Here is a 20759-nt window from a genome sequence, read left to right on the forward strand (position 1 = left end):
TTTATTTATCCAAGTGGAACAACTGGCTAATGACACAGAGTCTGTCATGGGTGGTACAGGATGATTGTCTTCATCCACCTTACCTTAACAACCATGCCAAGGGGCAGAGAGAGAGAGAGATGCCCCTGTGTTACCCCCTGCAGCTGCTTGCCTTTTTCCTTTCCCTCTGTTCTGATATGTAAGGAATCTGAGATGACTGTGCGCTGGAGGCAGCAGTCACGGCTTTCCAAAAGAAAGGGAAAGGAAGTTGTGTAAAATGTTGAATCCTTTCTCTTTCATTTGAAAATATTTTTAATAGTATTTTGTATGCCCCAAGTCTTAACTCCGAAGTTATGTTTGACTTGTAGGCAGTGATGTAGTTTGCAATGATCAATTCTTTTTTTGGGGCAGGGAATTGATTTGAATGATTAGAAAAATTCATCAGTCCTCTTTAATGCTATGTTTATAGCTATTAATTTTATAGAAACAGGATATGAGAGCCAAATTTCCCATGTAATTTCAGTCTGTCCTTGAACATTATGCTTTTAGGCTGTGAGATCTTGTTGTGTAGGGAAGCCTCAGGAATTGACTGTTACTGCTGCTTGCAACTCTGAATTTCTGTGTCCTATCAGCTTCTTTCTTGCAGCACCTTTTGCTCTCCTCGAATTCAAACTCCAACCTATGTTTTCTCTTGCAGCTCCTTTATCTTGAAACAAGCAACTTGCTTTTGTGTCAAATTCCATCACTTTCCAAGCTCTGATTGAAGGCTCTTGCTAATACCGTATTAGGCAGAAATTTTCCCTCTGATATCTCCACTTGCTTGTCTGAAAAAGGTTACGTTCTACAACCTTCAGAATTCATCTATTCATTTACACACTGCAGTGTTGGCTTTTCTTCTTTCATGGCTCAAGCAATTTTCTTACGCCTCCGTATTCAGCCAAACAGAACTGGCTGATGAGTGACAAAAACAGTGAAAGTAAGTTCTTCTGCCACCAAAATCACTTTGGTTTCCTCAGTGTGTGCTGGAAACTTGAAATGGTGCCTTTGAGAGACAGCGCCTTCTAGCTTTGTGAGTTGTGTGTGTTTGGCCAGAATGGAATAAGAATCTGTTCATTTCAAGAGGAAGGGGGGAAAGTGCATTTGAAATGTCAGACTAATTCAAACTGTTATGGTACTGCAGTGTTTTATTGATGAATGTCATGTATGTACAGACCTATGCAGAAGCTCATAGTCTTTTCTCATTCTGTGTTTTAGTCACAAGAGAAGTGTCAAGGGACGATCAGTCCTAGTCATGAAGTGCTGCATTTACTTAGCTGTATATGCAGTCTGCCTTTAAATAAGGTGTGTGTTCAGTGGCAGCCTGTTGTAGGGTAAAAGAGCCTTGAGATCCATCTGAAGTTACTGAAAACCATCTAAACAAGGCTAATTGTTATGGTTCACACTGATGGAAGAATCAAATAGGACAGAAGCTGTATGGTTTGGTCACAAAACTCTTCTTTAAGAAGATCCCTGTCATATTTGATATGAGGACCAGACACTGGCATTATGGTTTTTGTACTCTGAGAACTGGGGTGTAACATTGACTTTGTGCTTTCACCTTGACAGCTCACAGTCATGCAGGCCAGCCAACAGAGTTCCAGCGACCTCAATCCTCCTAATTACTTCTGCTGACTGGAACAGATTGAAAGGAGAACTGCTACTTGTTATCCCTAACTTTCGGAATGGAAGGTTATTTTACTGAGCCAAAATAGTGTTTTTAAAAAAAATATTTGGTTTTTTGGATATATTTATATAAATAATGCTAAAGTTTTCATGTGTGTTATATAAAGGCACTTTGATGAAGAGTCCGTTTTAAAATTTAATAAAGGCACTACATTTTTTTCATACACACTGCTGTTTCTTTTGCCCTCTTTCTCCACTAAAGCATACTGAGAATGGACAATGGCAAGCAGCAGTTGTGACTCGGTGGCTTAACAAGACTGCTATGATAGATCTTCCTTAGGCTGCTGCTAGTCAATCTGGCTGTGGTACAACACTAGCACAAACCACTTCACCCTGCCTGGGCAAACAGAGGCTGTGAGCTTGGCTCTGCTCTCTCTGGTACTCTCCTTGCAGCAAGGTGAAGCTAGAGCAGCCCCGGGCTGCTGCATTGCTCTCTGGGACTGGTTTGGGTCTCAATAGTGCCATACTGAGCAGCCTTTAGCTGCAGCTCCTCAGGAGCTGGGGAAATGCAGGAGGCCTCAAATGGGGCAAATGTCAATTGCTTCTCAGCAGCAGTGGAGAGGCAGCCTTCTCTGCTCAGCCCCTGGGGCAAGTGCTTACTCTCTCATCTGCTCATTGTGCTGTAGGGGTTGGTGTAGCCCAGAAACCAGTTGTATCCTGGGCTGCATCAAAAGCAGCATGGCCAGCAGGGTGAAGGAGGTGATTCTGCCCCCCTGCTCTGGTGAGGCCTGACCTGGAGTGCCACATCCAGCTCCACTGTCTCCAACATGGACCAGGAGTGAGCCTAGAGGAGGCCACCAAGTTGGTCAGAGAGATGGAGCACTTCTCCTGTAAGGAAAGGTTGGGAGAGTTGGGATTGTTCAGCCTGGAAAAGAGAAAACTGGGGAGGACAAATAGCGGCCTTCCAGGGCCTGAAAGGAACTTACACAAAAGATGAGGCAAGACCTTACAAGAGCATGTAGTGACAGGACAAGGGGAAGTGGCTTCAAAGTGAAAGAGTGTAGGTTTAGATCAGATATCAGGAAAAAATTCTTTACTCTGAGGGTGGTGAGGGACTCGAATAGATTTCCTGGGGAAGCTGTGGATGCTCCATCCCTGGAGGTGTTCAAGGACTTCATCTCAAACCTCCTAGGGACAATTTTATGACAGTGAGTGTCACATGTATTTGATTATAAATGCATTTTTTTTCCCTTGTTTGTGACCAAAAAATCAGCTGTAGATACCTATGCAATGTGTATATATAGCACCTGGAAGGCCTAAGCTTGGGGAACACAGGATGGGAAGGGGCTGCCCCTGCCCTTTGGCTAGCTCATTCCTATCTCAGGTATCCAGTTATGTTGTTCTCTCTGTGAGTTACCACACTTCATCCTAACAAAGGAGTTGGTCATTGGCATATACTGGATGTATTGTTTATAGGCAGAAGTTGTAATCTGTCTTCAATTTAACCTAGACAAGCCAAATTAACTTAAAACTTTCCTGAGATACAAGCTTCTTATTACCCCTAGTATAACCGTAGTTCAGTGAAGTCTCTTGGGATTTTTGAATGTATTAACAGGACAGAGCACAGCATTTCATCTGAAGGTGGGCCAGTACCCTGAAGAGTGTGGTCAGGGACGTGTGGGCATGCAGAAGTTACTGATCTTTGACAGCTGATGCAAGTGGGTGCAGCCCCTGGGCTGTGCTGGATGTAACCCGTGCTGCAGGTGCAGGTGGAGCCAGCTCACCCCTGTGTGGAGGAGCTTTAGGCAGCTCACACTTGGTACCTGGTGATGGCTCCACCTTTTGTCTCAGCTTAACTTGAAACGAAACAGCCTGTTTTAATACACTGTCCTTTTTCATGCCAGTGAAGATGATGAGTTTTCTACTTCTGAGGATACCTTGTAAAACCCTAAAGCCTTCAGTGCTAGCAAATGTCCTCACAGATGGGATTTGCGTGATGGGGCATGCGCTAATGAGAGGTCTGGCTGAGGCTGCACAGCTCTGGGTTCCCAGAATTGGAAGAGACCTGAGATAATCTGTGCTATCATCTCCTTTTACCTTCTTAGATTATCTCAAATAACCCCAATTTTAACCAATATCCCATGGATTCTGAACACTTTTCTCACTGGACTCTATAATAAAGCCTCGCATCAGTGCACTGCAGGTGCCTTTGGTACTTCTCTAACTTTACTGGAAACAGTTCACCTGATTTAAGGCAGCATTTCCTATATTTTTAAAAAAATTTATTTAAAAGATATAATATACTGGTGAATCATAGGAATTTTGATCACAATTCTCCTTAGTCTGTGATTCTGGATGGAAAATGGTTATTTTTGTGTTTAAAATTAAAGAAAATAAAATAGTGGTGTAATTTCTGAGTGCAGGAGGAGTAAATAGGTAAAAATCAGTATGAGCCAAGCTGCAGGGTCGCATACTTCTTTTCTAACTACATTGCCATTACTAAATTACATAGGAAAATTTCTAATTTTTTGTACTACCAGGACTAATGAAAACATTGCTATGAAGGCCACAGATAATCCCCTGCAACTTCCCTCCAGGGCAGTAACTACTGCCACACCTTGGCTTCTCCCTTTTCAAGCATCTGCTGGCATCTTTTGCTAGGTGGCTTCCCAGTCAGCCCTGCAACTCTGGCTTTGCAATGAAACTCAGCTTTCTCTGCTCACCATGACAACTGGTTACCACAAGGAAGGCACTAAGGATATTGAAACAAAACAACAGAATAATGTGATGCAACCAAACATTGCAACATAACTTTTGTATTTTGAATTTCCAATTTTCCTGGCCTAGCTTAATGTCTCTAAATCAAAATTTTTGCATAGACTGCAGATTATAGTGTTCTTGAATATTTATTTCTCAATAGAAGGTTTTTCTGTTCTGAAATCGTGTATTACATGTTTTATGCAGCTTTAACTGTAAATACTTACCTTTAACTTATGTAAATAATTACCTGCCATTACATTTCTTGATATTTTTTATTCTTGTAGCTTTAAAAGATTTGTACATACCATGACAATCTTACTGTCTTCATCAAAGTTACCTTGTGCAACAAAGCTTAAAGTAGAAATGGTGTAAAACTTTAAAACTCTGTTAAGTTTTTAGCCCTGCTCTGTTTCAGATGAGAAAGATATGTGATCAATACATATGGCAGCCAAACCCCAAAAATAGGATGGTTGCTGTAAACCACAGTTTTGCACAAAATATACTTGTGGTTGTCTTAGAGACATGGTATGACTCTTATGTAGAAGGGATGATTTACCAGGCGCAGGTAAAACATGAGATTACTGGATTCTGTAATTGCCTTAAAAAAACCTAACAACTACATTTGCTTCTCACTGGCACTTGTCCTAAAAAAGTCAGGGCAAGTATTGCCCTGATTTTTGCAGTTCAAGTCAGTTGGTGTGGGGGACCTGGTGACCACACAAGGCATGCTTGGAAAGACATAATTTCAGACCAACTGCTGTCAGGCACTGTTGACAGGTCACAGACTTTTTTTGGTCATGCACTATAATACAAAAACTAAAAATCTTGCATAATCTTGCACTGTTTGAGAGTTAATGAGAAACATTTTCAAAATTAAATATGGATAGAAGTGGTGACCAAAGAGAAACAAGCTGGCTCTATTAATCCTTCTGTGTTTGCTAAGTCAGGAATGAATTAATTTTCTGTGTACCTCCCAAAGGGTTTGGGTCTGGAAGTGTTGCAATGTGCCTCCAGCTAGCACTACTTACCTTGGATTGATGGAAGACAGTTTATGTGGCCACAGCAGGGCATAATCTTTTATCTTCACTTACCTGCAGCTAGTGGGCAGGATGCTTGAATATGTTTCCATTTGGTAAATATAATAGTACCAGAGCATGAAATGAAAGAAGTACCAAAGCAGGATGAAAAGGGGTGGAAGGGACAGGACATGTCTGGATTATTCTCCACAGTTTTTGCAAAATACTTTTAATTTGCTTTGCAAATGTTATGATGTATTTTTAACAATAATGAGAACATCTACTTTGATCGTTCAATAGTCCATAATTGCTGCCTGCTTTGTGAAGAACATAAGAAAGAGCTTTCCTCTACCTTAATATCTTGTTTAGTAGTTAATGAGTAAGTGGCAGTGCAGTGTTAAAATTGCCCACATTTGATTCCGTGTTTAACAAAATAGTTTGAGGAACTTCTGCTGTGAAAAACTCTGACTCTAGCTGTGGTGTGAAACAGAGAACTAAGAATCACCAGAACCTTAAAGAACATACTGCTCCCAGAACAGCCAGAAGTTAAGTGATCTCTGTAAAATACCAGGACTACTTAGTAGCTGTTAAGTTTGTAGATAAAAACATAGGGACTATATAAGACTAACCTGTATGTTCAAGCTTCCACGTATCTCAGTGACAGTCTGGGCAAGTCAGACCAAGCAGCCAAAACAGCCTACTGAATAAGCAAATAAATCGGCCAATGTCCCCGAGATGCTCCTGCCAACAGCCTCCACGGAGTCTTGAAGGGCTCTTCCTCTTCCAGCGACACGGTCCCTTCAACTAGGGAGGTTTGCAGCTGCTCGTACTTTGAAAACAAACAAACAAACAAACAAAAGTAAATCACCTCAGCTCTCGCAATCTTTACTTGGAGGATTTCCTGCGGCGGAAGCTGAGCCCAGCCCGCAGCAGCGAGGGGCAGGGGTGGCTGCTCCAACGCTTTGTTTTTCGGAGCTTGCGTTTAACCAGCACCGCTTACCTGCGCCGGGGCGGGGAGGGGACGGGGGTGGCCTTGCCCTGCGCCGGGGCCACGCCACCGTCCTGGGGACGGCCAGGTTTGCAGGCGGGGAAGGTGAGGCGTCGCCGGGAGGAGCCGCCCGTGCCGGGGCAGCGGCGCCGCGGTCCCTCGGCTGCCGGGGCTCTCTGGGAGGCGGCAGCGGGGCTCCCCCGCTCCCCAGGAGCAGGTAGGGAACTCCCCGGGCCCTGGCCCGGCCCCAGCGAGCCTTCGGTGTAACAGGGCCTCAGGATCTGGCCCGGCCCGGAGAGCCGGGGGCGGCGGGGCCGGGCAGGTGCGGCCGGGGGCGCTGCTCTCCGCGGCTGCTGTTACAGGGCGGGCGGCCTCAGGCACGCCGGGATGAGCCCAGCGGCACACCCATGGAGCTGCTGCGCCCATGGTCGCACTTTGCTCCGACGCCTCGCTTTAGGGGCTGGAGGTGGCTCGGAGCGAGGCATTGTCTGCTGGGGAAGCTGGGGGCTGGGGACATTTAGGAGTAGGGCTGAGACCTCTTGTAAAGGGTCAGCCCCGACCGTGGCTCGGCTCCTGACCGAAAGCGAGCGACCTCCTGTTCTTCGCAGCTGCCCCTCGCACTGAGCCTGGCGGGTCAGCGCCCGGGCCGGCACCGCCCAGGAGCCACAGCCCCTTCCAAGGGAATGCTTCCAGAAATACGTCGCAATTTAAATGAGGAGTATTGAAAAATTATCTCCTGCCGTACCCGCTGAGGGATGCCAGCGTTTCACAGAAACACGGCTATCGCCGTAGTCACAGTGCTGTCACTACATCCTGACGGGGCTCACGCAGCTCTTCCACGCTGACTAGGTATGTCCGGTGAAGGAAAGTATGTATTTGCTGTCATCACTTTTTTTGTGATCAAAAGTGAGACACTTGATTAATCTCTAGAAGAGGCATGGTGTGCCTTGCAGTTAATAGGAGCATTTAAGGTAATTCATATTCATTTTTTATGATTTAAACTGTTCCTAGGCTTATATTCCAGAAATAGCATGCTACTCTGACTTTCTGTTGGTTCTCTCAGTTCTGAGGACTGTTCCATGTTTGAATCAGTTTGTGCTTTTGAATGAGATTCAAATAAACCTGCCACAAGTTCGCCAGAATCAGTGAAACCTGTGATCCTTTGAAGTTTTGGGGAGACTTCCTTTTTAATTGAGTCGATCAACTTTGGAAGGACTAAAAAGCAGATGAAAAGGTGGTTATGCCAATTTAATGAGAAATTTTAATGAAAATTATGCCTACATGCCGTCATCGATGCTGTTATTGTAATTCTGGTGTACATTCACTGAAGACCTCTTTCGGACAGTTGATGTGGGGTTTTTTGGGGGGGGGTGGTTGTAATGTTATTTTTTTTTTATACTGCAATTGATAAAAATATTTTCTTTCAGGGTGAAACTTTATGGACATGGCTTTGCATACCTGAATTTTTTTTCCCCTTTGGAAAATCTGGGCAAAGATAACCAGAGCTGAAGTCTGTTGTGAATGATAAAGCTCCACAGGTCGATTGAGTGCTCAAGATGTGGACAGAATGGCTGGGGAAAGGGAGAAATTTAACTGTTTATCATGGCAGAATGGGGTAGGAAAAACATTTGCAATTGGTTCTGCAGTTGTGTGTATGTTATTTTCATCCTTATTTATGTGAATGCATGCACAGAGAAGAGCCTAATTTTGCTATCGTGTCTACCTTCCATAGAAATGGAAATTTTTCATCTTGAAAAGTGAGAGATGAGGGAGTCTCCTCAAATTAATGTGTATGGTCGAGCACAAGGCTGTATATATGTTTGCACGTTTTCTATGTTGACAAAAGGGCAAATTATAAATTTAAATAGATAGAAAGAACATTGAAATTATAGAAAAACAGGATCCTGGAAGACTTTCTTTCAGGATGTGGTAAAATACTACTTCTGCATCTGCTAAATCTACTGCTGGGGCAAAAAACTTTTGAGAGAGCTCTTGTGAGACAGACCACTAGAGTAGGGTAATGTTGTAAGAGAGCAGAGTTTGTGAAAAAGCAGTGATTCAGAGAAGTCATAAAGAAAATACCTGCTCATAAGTGGAGTCTATTCAATCCTGTTTTATCTTTAAATTATATGTTACAATATTTTCCTCTTCTTTAAAATTAAAAATTATAGATTTTAAGAGATTCTGTGCATCATGAATAATAGAAAAAGTTGTAGCTTTTGTACAAACACATATAACCTACCTCCTGAGATTTTAATGTTTTGTGTCAGGATTCTTTCAGGGACTCATCCCATTTTAGAGCTAGGCAAGAAAAGACCTGCCTGTTAATTTGAGTGGAGATTTGCTAGGAGGGAGGAGGAAAGAGAAAGGGAAGAAGGGAAGCAGGCACTGCAAGAAGCAGCGTGGATGACTCAATACATGGCACACTGACTCTTCTGAGTCAGTCTGGTGAAGTAAGACACAGCAGCCGGAAGTGTCATCTTCGACTCTTGTAGAAAGTGGTGATCAGCGAAATGTTTGTCACGACAGGATGGGGTACTCCTGCTCGTACTTCAGTTGGAATAGTTGCATTTGTCCTCTCACTGTGCTGTGGAATGCTGTGGTAGGCTGCATAGAAACAAAAACAGTAAAGCAGGTCAAGTTAAGGAACAGCTTGCCAGAGGCACGCAACTAAGAGATCCTTCTCCAAACATGTTAGGGATCAGAGGACTACTAAAGAGCCCTGACAATCATTCTCAAATATATAAATAAGCATGTAAAAGATAAATACCTATATTTTAGGTGAAGAAACATCGCTAATAGAGTCCCAAACAACTCTTCAGCATGTATTTTGATGATCTAGACAGGGAATCTGTTTCAGTGGCAGAATTTGCCAACAATACAAAGCTATTCAGGCTAGAATATGGAGGTGAAAATTGCAAAAAATGGCACAAAGATGTCACAATAGTAAATGACTGGGTAATAATAGCAGAATAAAATTGTTGTAGAGAAATATATATAAAAAAAAAAAAAGAAAACGTATGGCCAAAATCGTAACATCATGTGCTCAACAGCTGACTGAGTTTGCCTGATCCTTAATAGCCAGTGAAGAGATCTTGAAATTTTACTATAGGCCCATGGAAATATCAGATCAATACTCAGTAGTACTCAAAGATAGGGTTAGAAATCTTTAGGAAAAAAATCCAGAAAAAAAGAATAGTTGTCTTTGTTTACAAATCCATAGTGCACTTATGTTTTGAAGACTGTATGCAAGTTATGTCCTGTCCTCCCCATCTCAGACAGGTTGTAGCTTAACTGGATGCAGTACAGAAGTGGGTGGCAAAAAAAGTCAGAATTATGAAATCAGATTCCATCTAAGGGAGAGTTAGAGAATCTATGACTGTAGCTTAGCAAAGCAAGAAGTGATTTCCTAAGCACTAAGGGAAGGTGTGTACTAGAGATGTAAAAAAACCCCAAGTGCTTGACAAGCTGAAATAGGAGATGTTCACTCTTTCTTTCTTTTTTTTTTTTTTTTTTTTTTTTTCCTTCTGGTGTAATAATTAGGAGCTGTCAGGTAAAACAAGCAGGAAACAGGCTCAAAACAAGTCAAAGACAATTCCTGTATTTTGTGTGTCCTCTTTAAACTGTATGATTCCTATATTAATTGTGTAATGCAAATGTTTACTCTAAATTATGGAAGTTCATATTGGAAACCACTAATTGAAAGTTTTCTTTCCATTTCAGCAGGGAAACATGACAGCAAAAACACTGTTTTCATGTAACATTGCAACAGCATTTCTGTCTTTAATTATTGCAAGTAAGTCTGTTGGTGGCTATGGAAAGTCTTTTTTCTGAACTTTCAATGGAACTTTTTTTCACACATGTAATACTAACTTTCTGTGGAAGTGGCCGTAATAGTGAAATTTACATGCATGCCAATGAGTTCTTTTAAATTGTGCCAAGAACAGGAACCTATAAAACATAATGTGTGGTATTTCATGTTCTAACTTACAGCAATCATTTAGGTTGGAAAGGAGCTCTTGACATCTAACTTTACAGGGTCAAGATTTTGAAAACCTCTGCAAATAGAAACTCCACAACTTCATTTGGCATCTTGTGCCACTGTTTGATCACCCTTACAATAAAAAAGGGTTTTTTTTGTGTTCAGACAGAATGTTTTATGTTTCAATTTGTGCTCATTCTCCCTTGTCCTGTCAGTGAGCAAGGCTGGCAAAAGTCTGTGTCCTTATTCTTCATTCCCTCCTGTCAGGTATTTACACACAGTGATAAGATCCACCCACACACTCCTCAGACCTTCTCTTCTCCATGCTGAGCAGTTTCTGCTATTTCATCCTCTACTCAAGTGAGAGGTGCTCCACTCCCTTAATCATTTTTGTAGCTATGTGCTGGACTCTCTCCAGTAAATGAAAATCTGGCATGTCCTAATGCATCCCAGGACACTGTTGGCCTTTTTGCCATGAGGGAGCATTGGTCATGATCAGCTTGTGGTCTACCAGGACCCCAATGTTCTCTGCAGATCTGCTTTCCAGCTGAGTGGTCTTTAGCATGTGCTGGTGTCTCTTACACTGGTGCAGAATATTAGCATTAAGTGGCAGAAAAACATTATCAGTTCCTGTGGCCACAGCATATCAAAATCACCACAGTTATTATGGGGCATTCAACTCAGATACCTAATTCAATGTTTGGATAAGTAATTTGGAAAAGATCTGTGGTGAGGTGATGAGAACTGTGGATGACACAAAATTATTCTTTGGTGATTAAAACTCATGCTTGCTATGCAGAGGGTGCCTGGATATCACATAGTTTAGTGATAGAATGTCAGTCAGTAAAATCAAGTGGATGTGAAGGGGATGAAAGGGTCATGCATGTATAGCAGAAGTAAGTATGCTGTATGTGTGTGAGGTGAGCATTAAGGTAATTAATAGCCACTTGGGAAAATGCTGCTTTGATATCTCTGGATGGTCTCTGGAATCATAAACTCTGTCATCAGTGATGACCAGAAAACCAGAATTTTTGGGAAGCAGTAGAGCAGAAAACAGAAAGCCTCATTATGCTACGCTTTAACCCCACAGTGAATGTGTGCCAGTTGAACTCTGCAGTTCTGGTCATTACATCTCAGAAAGATGGTATCAGAAGAGGTGGAAAGATGAGTGACAGTGTTGTCTGATATGGGATGGCTTCCATATGAGAAGTCTCTAAATGAAGGAGGACTCTGAGGTAAAGAGACAGAAGCAAGATGGGATGAAGGTCTATAAAAACGTAAATACCATAGAATAAGCAGATGAGAAGAAGTTTACCATTTCTCATAACAAGAAATACATGATACTCAGAGAATTTATAAAATCCAGTGAATGGTTTTGCATGCAGAACGTAAAGGGACTGAAATCAGAGTAGTATTGTATTTATTGTGTCCTCCTCTGTTCTGCACATTTGCCACTGATAGTTATCAGAAACAGGATTTTGGGCTAAACAGACACTTGCATGACTATTTGTGGCAATTCTTATAAAATAACAAAGCAAGGAAGTTTTGATAAATGTATTACTGACTTGGGAATGTGGCCATGGTATCCAGAGTTGTCATCTTTTTTGTCATATTGCAAAAAAAGAAAAAAAAAAAACCAAACCAAACTCTTGGTGTTGCTCTTTTTCTGCATGAGTCTGTGTCAGAAGTAAAGAAAATGAGCTCATTGGTGATTGTAATGATTCCTCTCTAAATGCTCATAAAATGAAGGGTCAGTTGAAATTCCCATAGCAAACTTAATATTTGTGCAACACAGTCTGTTACTTCTGTGTCCTCTTAGGACATTTAGATATCAAAAGCATAGTCTGTCTTAACTACAGTTAAGTGAAGTTAAAAAATAAAGACATTAAATGTGAAATTTGTGTGCATGTGTGTGTTTGTGTACATGCCCATGAAACAGACTGGAGAAACACCAGTACTTTAGTAATTTGCATCTGAAATAAAACATGCAAATAACAACTCTGCTACAAAGACATTCTACTGAGTGTAAAGATTGCATTCAAAAAACAGCATTTCCTTTTAGTGGCATAAGTATATCTGTAAACTACTGAGTAGTACTCTCAGCTGTAAAGATAAGGGATTAAAATTGTATTTTTAGTAGTTGACTTGAGAATGGAGATGAAAACTCCAAAGAACTTTATAATCAGAAAACATGTTCAGTATATTTTTGTAGAGTGTTGGGTTTTTCTTTAATGCTTATCTCTTTCCTTTAGAGAAATGTGAAGCCTATGATGTGATGTTGAAGCAGAGTCTTGTGCCTGATGGGCAGCCTCTTGCTATTAAATGTTCACCGGAAAAGAGCTTGAAAAGTGGAGACTACAACTTAACATGGTATAAAGTTGGTAACAAGAGACCTGTGCCTAGAGACAAACTGTCTAGAGTTCATCAACAGAAGAATCTAATTTGGTTTCTTCCTGCCGTGTTAGAAGATTCTGGAGATTATGAATGTGTCATAAGGTGAAAGTTAAAAAAAAAAAAATTTTTACAGAAATGAGGTGCAAAGTGAGTAACTTTTAGAAAGCAACTAAAATTTTGAGGGTAAGATAAATACTAATGAAGAAGAGGGAATGCATCTACAAAAAATAACTTTAGTTTGGGGAAATTAAATCTAGTTTTGGGTTTCTTTCCTTGTAGGCAAAAGTAAATCTGTTAAAGAAACTGTAAACATTTTTTCTTCTCTTTCTTCTCCAAACAGAATGCTATACATTTTTGACCTGCAGAATGTGTTTAATAGGTTAATTTGTGTTCTATTAATTGCAGGAATTTGACAAGCTGCAAAAGAATGTGTACAAAAGTAACAGTTTTTAAGAGGATTGATGGTTTATGCTTAAATGAAAAATTTGCTGTAGAGGAGGTGATATTCACATCATCTTCTGCAAAGGTCGTTTGTCCTCACTTGGATTATTTCAGGAAAGAGAAAAATATTCATCCTGTTCTTTGGTATAAGGTGAGAATATAGTGGTTTGTTCTGACATAGCTGTCCATTATTATTTATAGTAAAAATCAGTGATCTTTGAGAATTGGAACTGAAGAACTAAAGATTTACTGTAAGTTGGAGAAAAATGCTTTTAAAACAAATTGGAAGAGGATTAAGACTTTCTGTCTTTTAAAGGTGTTCTTGATTATCAGGGCAGAATTTCAGCTGAGGTGTGGGAGTGGTGCTGACCCATGTACCCACCAGGTGGCATCTGTTCACCTGCCAGGGAAGCACGGCCTTGTGTGGAAACAGATTTACTACGGCATTTCCATTAAGTGCTCTGTCTGTTCTATTCCATTATTCTATTTCTTGTTGTTCATGCTCTCTTAAAGGCTCCTTCTGTTACAAGAATGTAGTGCCTCCTGCCAGATTCCAGCCTCAGGCTCATGCAGTCCATATGGTACCAGTAGCTTTGAGGCTCCTTATAAAAAACCAGACTAATTATTGAGTGATGCTTCATTGAGGAATACTTTTGCAAATACTGACAGCCCACATTTCACTTTCTAATTTCTCTAATATCAAAAGTTGTTTTCCACAGGGAATGAACTCGGGTATCTTTAAATTAAAATCTCAGGTGAAGTGTGCATTCCTTTATATTCTGCTGCCCTCATTCTTCCTCAGCCTCTGCATAACCATCCTTATGCTGTGGTCCATTGAAACTTCAGATTGTATCAAAGAGAAAAAAACCATGAAAATACACAGAGATATGAATTAACAGTTCTCTACACACTTTTAGGACTGCCAGCTGCTGAAAGGAAAAAGGTTTGCCCTTTCAAACAGTGACCTTATAATTTTCAATGTGACTGTACAAGATGGAGGAAACTATACATGTGAAACAACATATACCTATGATGGGAAACAATATAAGATTTCACGAGACATCAGTCTGGTTGTTGAAGGTAAGTAAATAATTTCACTGTGTTTCTGCTCATAACTAAAGTGGAAAGACCTAATTTGGGGATGGACGTACTTAGGACTACTGTTTTTCACCTAAATGTGCAGTAATGACTACCTGAGATACGGTACTTTTGGTATTGAGGGATATTTTATTATAAAACAGCTGACAACCTTGTCTTTAGCATGAGGAAGGAGTGTTTTTAGGTTGTACTTGCATTATAGAGCATAAAACAGACTGCAACTGCCCCTGGATTTCTGAAAAGCACTTTCTTTCTTTTGCTTAGTGACCCCACCAAAAAAGCCTCCAGAAATAACTTACCCAAGAAACAACTCCATTGAAGTGGAACTCGGTAAGTAGTTTCCTTCAGAGAAAATATGAATTTGTATCCTAGTTAAAATGTATTCTCAAGGAGTGTCCTAGTCTGTGCTTTCTTCTTTTTATTTTATGAAAAAAGCTACTTCAGTGGTCAGTTTCTCTCTGTTGATCTCCCAAAGGAGGAATGAGGAGTGAGAGGGAAAGAAATGAGGCATGTTGCTTGCAAAGCCCTAAAGAAATTTCTCAGCTGCAAGGAAAATTGTAGGAACCCAAGTGATTATCTGTCACATCTGTTGCTTTCCATCACTCTGGAAATACTCTAAGAACAGGTCCATCTCGAATCTGCAGGCAAAGTGATGCCCCAAGGAGAAGCATCTCCTTCCTGGATTCAGCTTCTTCCATCCTACCGTTCTCTTTCTGGACTTGCAGGTCCCTGAGGATATAGACCCTCTGTTAGAGTAACTTTTTTGAAAGGGTTTAGTATCATCCTTAGCTGGTGTGTGTGTGTGTGTATGAATCTGTGAACAGGATTGTATAGACTTTAATTAGGTCATGGAAATTAACTCTTTACTTTGTAACACAATTTTATAGGCTCACAGGTTACTGTGGATTGCAACACCACAGGTGCTGATGGGTATGAGGTGTACTGGACAGGCAACGGTGTGCATATTGATGTATTTTATATGAGCAGAATTTTTGCAAGTCCCTATGAGTAAGTATAGTTTCAGATTAGAAAATATATGTGTTGGCAACCAAAGTGGAGCTTTCTGCCTTTGACATTAACATGTTTAGCAACATTTTCCGCTTGCTTTAAACAGCATCCTTCTTAAAAACTCTAATGCCTGCCTTCTCCAACTGATTTCCTGCTTTGAAATAGAAACTTTAAACATAGTAGGCATGTGAGCTTCACATGTGATGGTACGTTTCTTTCTCATTGTAAAAAATCAGTCTGAATTTCCAAGCTTGGGAAAAGGTGTTTTGTTACAGTCCCATAATTGTAATACAGTTTCTTTTTAGCAAGCTCTGGCCTGGCAGAGACCTCTTTTGGTCGAATCAGGCATGTTCAGGTGCATGATCTTCAGAGTGTCTCTTTCTTCTGTGTTCCACATCTGCTTCCCTGAAAGGTTGCAAGAGGACAAATCTGTGCTATACAGGAAAAGTTGAGATTTCTTGGTTTAAGGACATTAAGTTAGAGAAATTTAACTGAGATCAACTGAAGAGATAATAGAAGATTTAATTAAGGGCATTTATTGTGAAGCTTAGGGGTTAGAGGAGAAAAGAAAGACAGATTTCCAGTGATGAGCTGGGTTTTGGCAGGACTTGGACTGAGTAAAGCATGTGGAGGGCAAGTGGGAGATAAGGTGATGCTGAAAAGCAGGTTAAATGGAATTAGAAGAAGAGAAATAATACCTGACTGGAAAAACCAACTCAAATTGGAGCAAGAGGCAATCTGAAATTTTCTTAGACATTACAGGTTTTAAACTAAAAATCTCAGATTTTTTTGTCAGCCCTTATGGTGGTGCTGTGAATAAAAAAATGTGATATTTTTTGTAAATTCTGAAGCACTATCTAGGACCAAAAAAACAGTGAAGAAAAGAGAATGATGCCTGCAAAGTAAGAATATAGTTGCAAGAAATTAGTTCTCATAGTAAAACAAAGGGAGAAACAAAATGCTGATTTATTTGGTTGCTCACCAAGAGAAAACACCATGCAAAAGTCATATATTATACTGTCATAAAGAATTGTAGTGCCGTAAACAATTGGGCCATAAAGCAGAGACACAATTCACTGAATTGATATTGCAAAAGCAATGTTATTTTTTGTACTTCCTAACACTTACATGGTTATCTTTGGTTGCTTGCATTAGTGATGTTGGTTCATTCATTCCCTGAATGTCATATCTTATTGTGAAATATCTATGTCCATCTACTCTAACAGGGATTGGGAAGCCCATAACAAGAGTTTATTTAGGTTTGTAAGGCATATTTTTGAACTTCCAACTGTAGAAACTTTACATTCCTTGGGGGAAACACAGCTGCAGATAAGATAACGTCTTGATGTCTTGATGCTTCCCAATGCATAATGCTAAGTGTCAGTACGAGGAGAAGTCTGACTGTTTGGGTTTCTTTCATATGATGTAATTGTTCATCTGTTGGGAGGTGTGGTTGACATTTGCAGAAGGAAATAACCACTGTTGTGCTGCAGATGTTAGCAGAGATGTTAGATGAGATGAAGCCATTCCTGAATGGGCTGTGGTTTTATGGTTCTATTTGTCACCTTTTGGACAGGGGAGAAACTTCTTACGACGGGCGCCCTATGCATTCTGTGAAGCTAATAATTTCAGAAGTAAGCAGTGAAGACTATGAACAGCCTTTTGTCTGTCAAGCTTCAAATGCCTTTGGGCAAGTTGCATCCTATATTGTATTAAAACACAGAGGTAAAAAATACTATTATTTTGAGGCCAGTGATTATCTGTATTTCCCCAGAAGGTGTTTTGATACCAAATTCCCATGTATCATGTTGAAAGAAAACAGATGTATTACAGTTTGCAGTATGCAAACTGTATATGTCTGTGCACTATAGCATTATATTTATCTATATAAACTGTATATGTCTGTGCACTATAGCATTGTATTTATCATTATTTAAAAAACAAGGTAAAGAGGAATGAAAAAATGTAATGTTCAAATTTGTTTTGAATTTATGTGGAAGATCAGATTTAGACAAATTCAACATTTAGAACAAATTTTTTATATTTTTGTGCAGTTCCTGACATACGAAGATGGTTGACTGGAGGGCTTGTCTCTTTGTTAATTTTAACATTTATTACTTTAATAATCTACAAGATTTTCAAGATTGATTTGGTACTTTGGTACCGGACTTCTCTCTGTGCCCTTACAAGTAAGGAAGGTACGTAAGTGTAATTAGCCAATTGATTTTTTTCTGTTGCCTTTATTTCTGAGAAATAATGGGATTATTTAGTACAATGTACGTAGAACTTCCATAAGGAATTTTCAGATATGCACAAAGGCATTTTGTGCAGGATTTTTTCAGTCATATGGGTAAAATATATAATTATGCTTGAAGTAATAAGAAGTGTGTAATATTGAAGGCAATCATAGTGAGATAGGCCAAAAGAACTGTAGGTTTTTCCAAAATGAGCATGTTGGTTTTTGCTTTTCTGTGGTTTCTTTACATGTAGATTTATGGTCACTCTGATGATGAACAATAGGTGTCAGCAGAGCTACATCCTGTAAACTGGATGTTTAAAGACGTGCCTTAAATATTTATTTTGAAAATCAGACTCATTTGTCAGAGATTAATTTTATTTTACTTTTTTTTTTCATTTTGCAATTTCTCTCTGTTACCCTCGCTTTCATTCTAAATCCTGTCAGTTACAGTGTTGACATATCAAAGAGAAAATTTGCTGCTAGTTCAGTGTTCTGGGATTCTTCTAATGTGTTTTAGTTTAATGCACTGTAGGCAAATATATTGGACAGGTGTGAAAAATTTGAAATAAGCACAACATCATAGATGTATTTCATGTCAGTTCTCAGAATCAGACTGTCTGAAGTTCCCCATGGCTTGAAAGTAAATGGATTACATACGTTAAGATAGTTAATGTTTACTCATGGCTGTGCTAAATGTTTTCATGGAAAAGTAATTCCACCTCCTGGTCAAAAATTCAGTTTTACTATAATACTGTAATAGAATTCTGATAAAAAGGAAAAAAAAAATCAAAGTTTTTAACTTGTTGAGTTAGATCTGATTTTGGCTTGGTTCTTTCAGTCCAGCTTGCTCTGCAAACCCTCAGAAGCCTTCTGGCCTTTTCTTCTACCTGAGAAAAGCCTTCCCAGCATTACTACAAGAAAGAATTGCCATTTTCCCCCCATTCTCTTGTGGTTAGTCAGAAATGGAGATAACTGCTGTTAAGTTTCCTTCAGGAGAGATGGTGAAGAAAGTCCTGTGAGAGGGTACTTCCTCAATGTCCTGGCACCTCTAGGATTGGGAGCTTCTTCCTGCAGGTCCCAGGTTCTGCACCCAGCTCATTCGGTGACTCCTTCATCCCCTGGATGGGAAAGGAAGTCAGATTCTGTGGCTGGTCATCTTTATTTTGATTCGTAGATCATTTTACTTCTGTGAGGTGATTCTGTCAGATGGGTGAAATCAGCCCCACATTATTATTTCTAAACAGTCCAGAAATGAAGCTTTGCAATAAAGGCATTTTTCTGAGTTTTAGTTTTTTAATAGAAATGTTTGTGTTTGTTTTAGATGGGAAAATCTATGATGCATACGTCCTGTACACAAAAAGCAATGAAGGCAGAAGTGTATGTTGTCTGGAAACCTTTGTTCGTAGGATACTCCCAGATGTTTTAGAAAAACAATGTGGATATAACCTTTTCATATTAGGAAGGGATGATTTACCAGGAGAAGGTATGCTTTAATTGGCAGAGTTAACAGGTTGCCTTTTGAAACATTGTTCTGATGTTATAAGCTTATCTATGCAATTCAAACCCACCTTTTTGGAAAAGAAAGCTGTATTTATTTAGTTTCATTGGATAATTTTTTTCTTTTTTTTTTTTTCCCCTAACTGAAAATTCTTTTCTGATGTTATGAGGGTCTGTGCTTTCTTAGTGATGAACAAATGAGGACTTAATAGCATTAATAATACTGTTGAGTTTTTTTGAACAACAAATTCTATTGAGAGCTGAAGAAAAAAATTTTTTTAGAAGTTATGTCATGCAATGGATCATGAATCATGACTGTCAGTGTGAAGATCTTAAAGCAACCACTGCTCTGAGCTAGCCACAGCTTCACATGTTTGCAATTTTAAAACAAAGAACTATTTCATACCAGTTGTAAAACAAAGAACTATTTCATACCAGTTGTAAAGTTTCTATGCAGACTTTGATTGTTCCTTCATCACTTACAGCTGTGGTCAGCGTTGCTGATGAAACCCTTAAGCAAAGCAGAAGACTGATGATTATTTTGGGATCAGAAACATCTAGGTGCTGCCTATTGGAAGACACCTCTGAGCAACAACTAGCCATGTATAATGCTCTCATCCGTGATGGGGTTCAAGTGATTCTTATAGAAATGGGTGAAATACAGGACTACACGAGCATGCCAGAATCAATCAGATATATTAAGCAAAAACATGGAGCTATTAAATGGAAAGGAGACTTCTCAGAGAAATCTTGTTCAGCAAACACAAGATTCTGGAAAAATGTGCGCTATCAAATGCCATCCAGAAAAAAGGCATCTTATTCTGAAGTGTATTCGTTGTCCCTAATGTCAAACAGTTCTGCAGCAAAGGAAAGTTAAGAAGCACTTATTTAAATAATACTAAGATGGTAATTCTGAATTGGGATGTTTCTTGCATATTCTTTATACTACAAAGTAGATGTTTTCTTTAAAGAGTAGGAACTGCTCATCTCTTCCATAAATTACACCCTCAAAGAAAAAAACTCTGTGCAACTTTGTTTCTGTTACTTCTGGGTTTTGGATAGTGACACAATTTGTTGCATTAGTCTCCATCAAATATTATAAGTAAACATGGTGATGATGATAGGCTATTAAGTAGCTTTGGTCCACATAAATGTTGTATGAAGAAACAGCTGTGAAGTCCATTTTTTAAAAATCAAAACTGCAATTGATGAATTAAAAGTCTATTTCTATCATCAGCGTTCTCCTAGTCATTCTGTTCCAATTCTTGTTCCGTCTTCATGAGTGTCTGATTTTCTTATTGCTGCTCTGTGCAAGCTTTGTCTCCTGAGCAACACACCTTACCCTTGCTTCTTGAAAGGGTTGGGGAAATACATGACATAGCAGGTATATTTAAAACTTACCACAACACTTAATGTGTTTCTGCTGAACAGTCGGTATCAATTGTATTCAGCAATTGGAAGGGAATGAAGTCTGTGGATTTTTATAGTGTTGAACAATTCTGTGATATCTGGTATATGTTTACTTTTGAAACTTAGTCTCTTGTAATGCTTGGGAAACTGAAAATAGTTCTTACTTCTTGAGAACGGGAAGCTTTCTAGACTGTGCTGCTACTCTGGAAACCAGATGTTCTCATGCTGTGTCTCAGCTGTGCTAACTGCATGCACAGAAATTCACTGAGAATCTATTGAAGAGCT

At 39.7% G+C, this 20759-nt stretch overlaps 3 protein-coding genes across 4 annotated transcripts in view; 2 read left to right on the forward strand and 1 right to left on the reverse strand.

Annotated features, from left to right (window-relative positions):
* LOC119702038 (interleukin-1 receptor type 1-like) overlaps positions 1–2114 on the forward strand; it is a 21196-nt gene extending 19082 nt beyond the window's left edge. The window contains exons 14-15 of one of the 2 annotated variants that reach the window (XM_038139467.1): positions 677–955; positions 1585–2114. The gene's annotated coding sequence lies outside the window, so the exon portion shown is untranslated. The remainder of the gene's footprint in view (positions 1–676; positions 956–1584) is intronic. The other variant, XM_038139459.1, reaches the window with a different exon arrangement.
* The window catches only part of LOC119702053 (splicing factor, proline- and glutamine-rich-like), an 8959-nt gene extending 1963 nt beyond the window's left edge, over positions 1–6996 (reverse strand). The window contains exons 1-2 of the mRNA XM_038139495.1: positions 6418–6996; positions 6047–6246 (exon numbers count right to left, since the gene is read on the reverse strand). Coding sequence (XP_037995423.1) covers positions 6115–6246; positions 6418–6831 — 546 coding nt within the window. The 5' untranslated portion in view covers positions 6832–6996 and the 3' untranslated portion in view covers positions 6047–6114. The remainder of the gene's footprint in view (positions 1–6046; positions 6247–6417) is intronic.
* LOC119702032 (interleukin-1 receptor-like 2) lies at positions 6484–20455 on the forward strand. Its single transcript, XM_038139446.1, has 13 exons — positions 6484–6622; positions 7014–7254; positions 7833–8020; positions 10129–10201; positions 12640–12883; positions 13187–13373; positions 14140–14302; positions 14585–14650; positions 15208–15328; positions 16905–17053; positions 17383–17526; positions 18889–19050; positions 19550–20455. The coding sequence occupies exons 3-13, from the start codon at positions 7973–7975 to the stop codon at positions 19939–19941; spliced, it is 1749 nt and encodes a 582-aa protein (XP_037995374.1). The 5' UTR covers positions 6484–6622; positions 7014–7254; positions 7833–7972; the 3' UTR covers positions 19942–20455.
* The last annotated feature ends 304 nt before the right edge of the window (positions 20456–20759 follow it).

The sequence above is a fragment of the Motacilla alba genome, chromosome 1 (genome assembly GCF_015832195.1).
Source record: "Motacilla alba alba isolate MOTALB_02 chromosome 1, Motacilla_alba_V1.0_pri, whole genome shotgun sequence".
Lineage (NCBI taxonomy): Eukaryota > Metazoa > Chordata > Aves > Passeriformes > Motacillidae > Motacilla > Motacilla alba.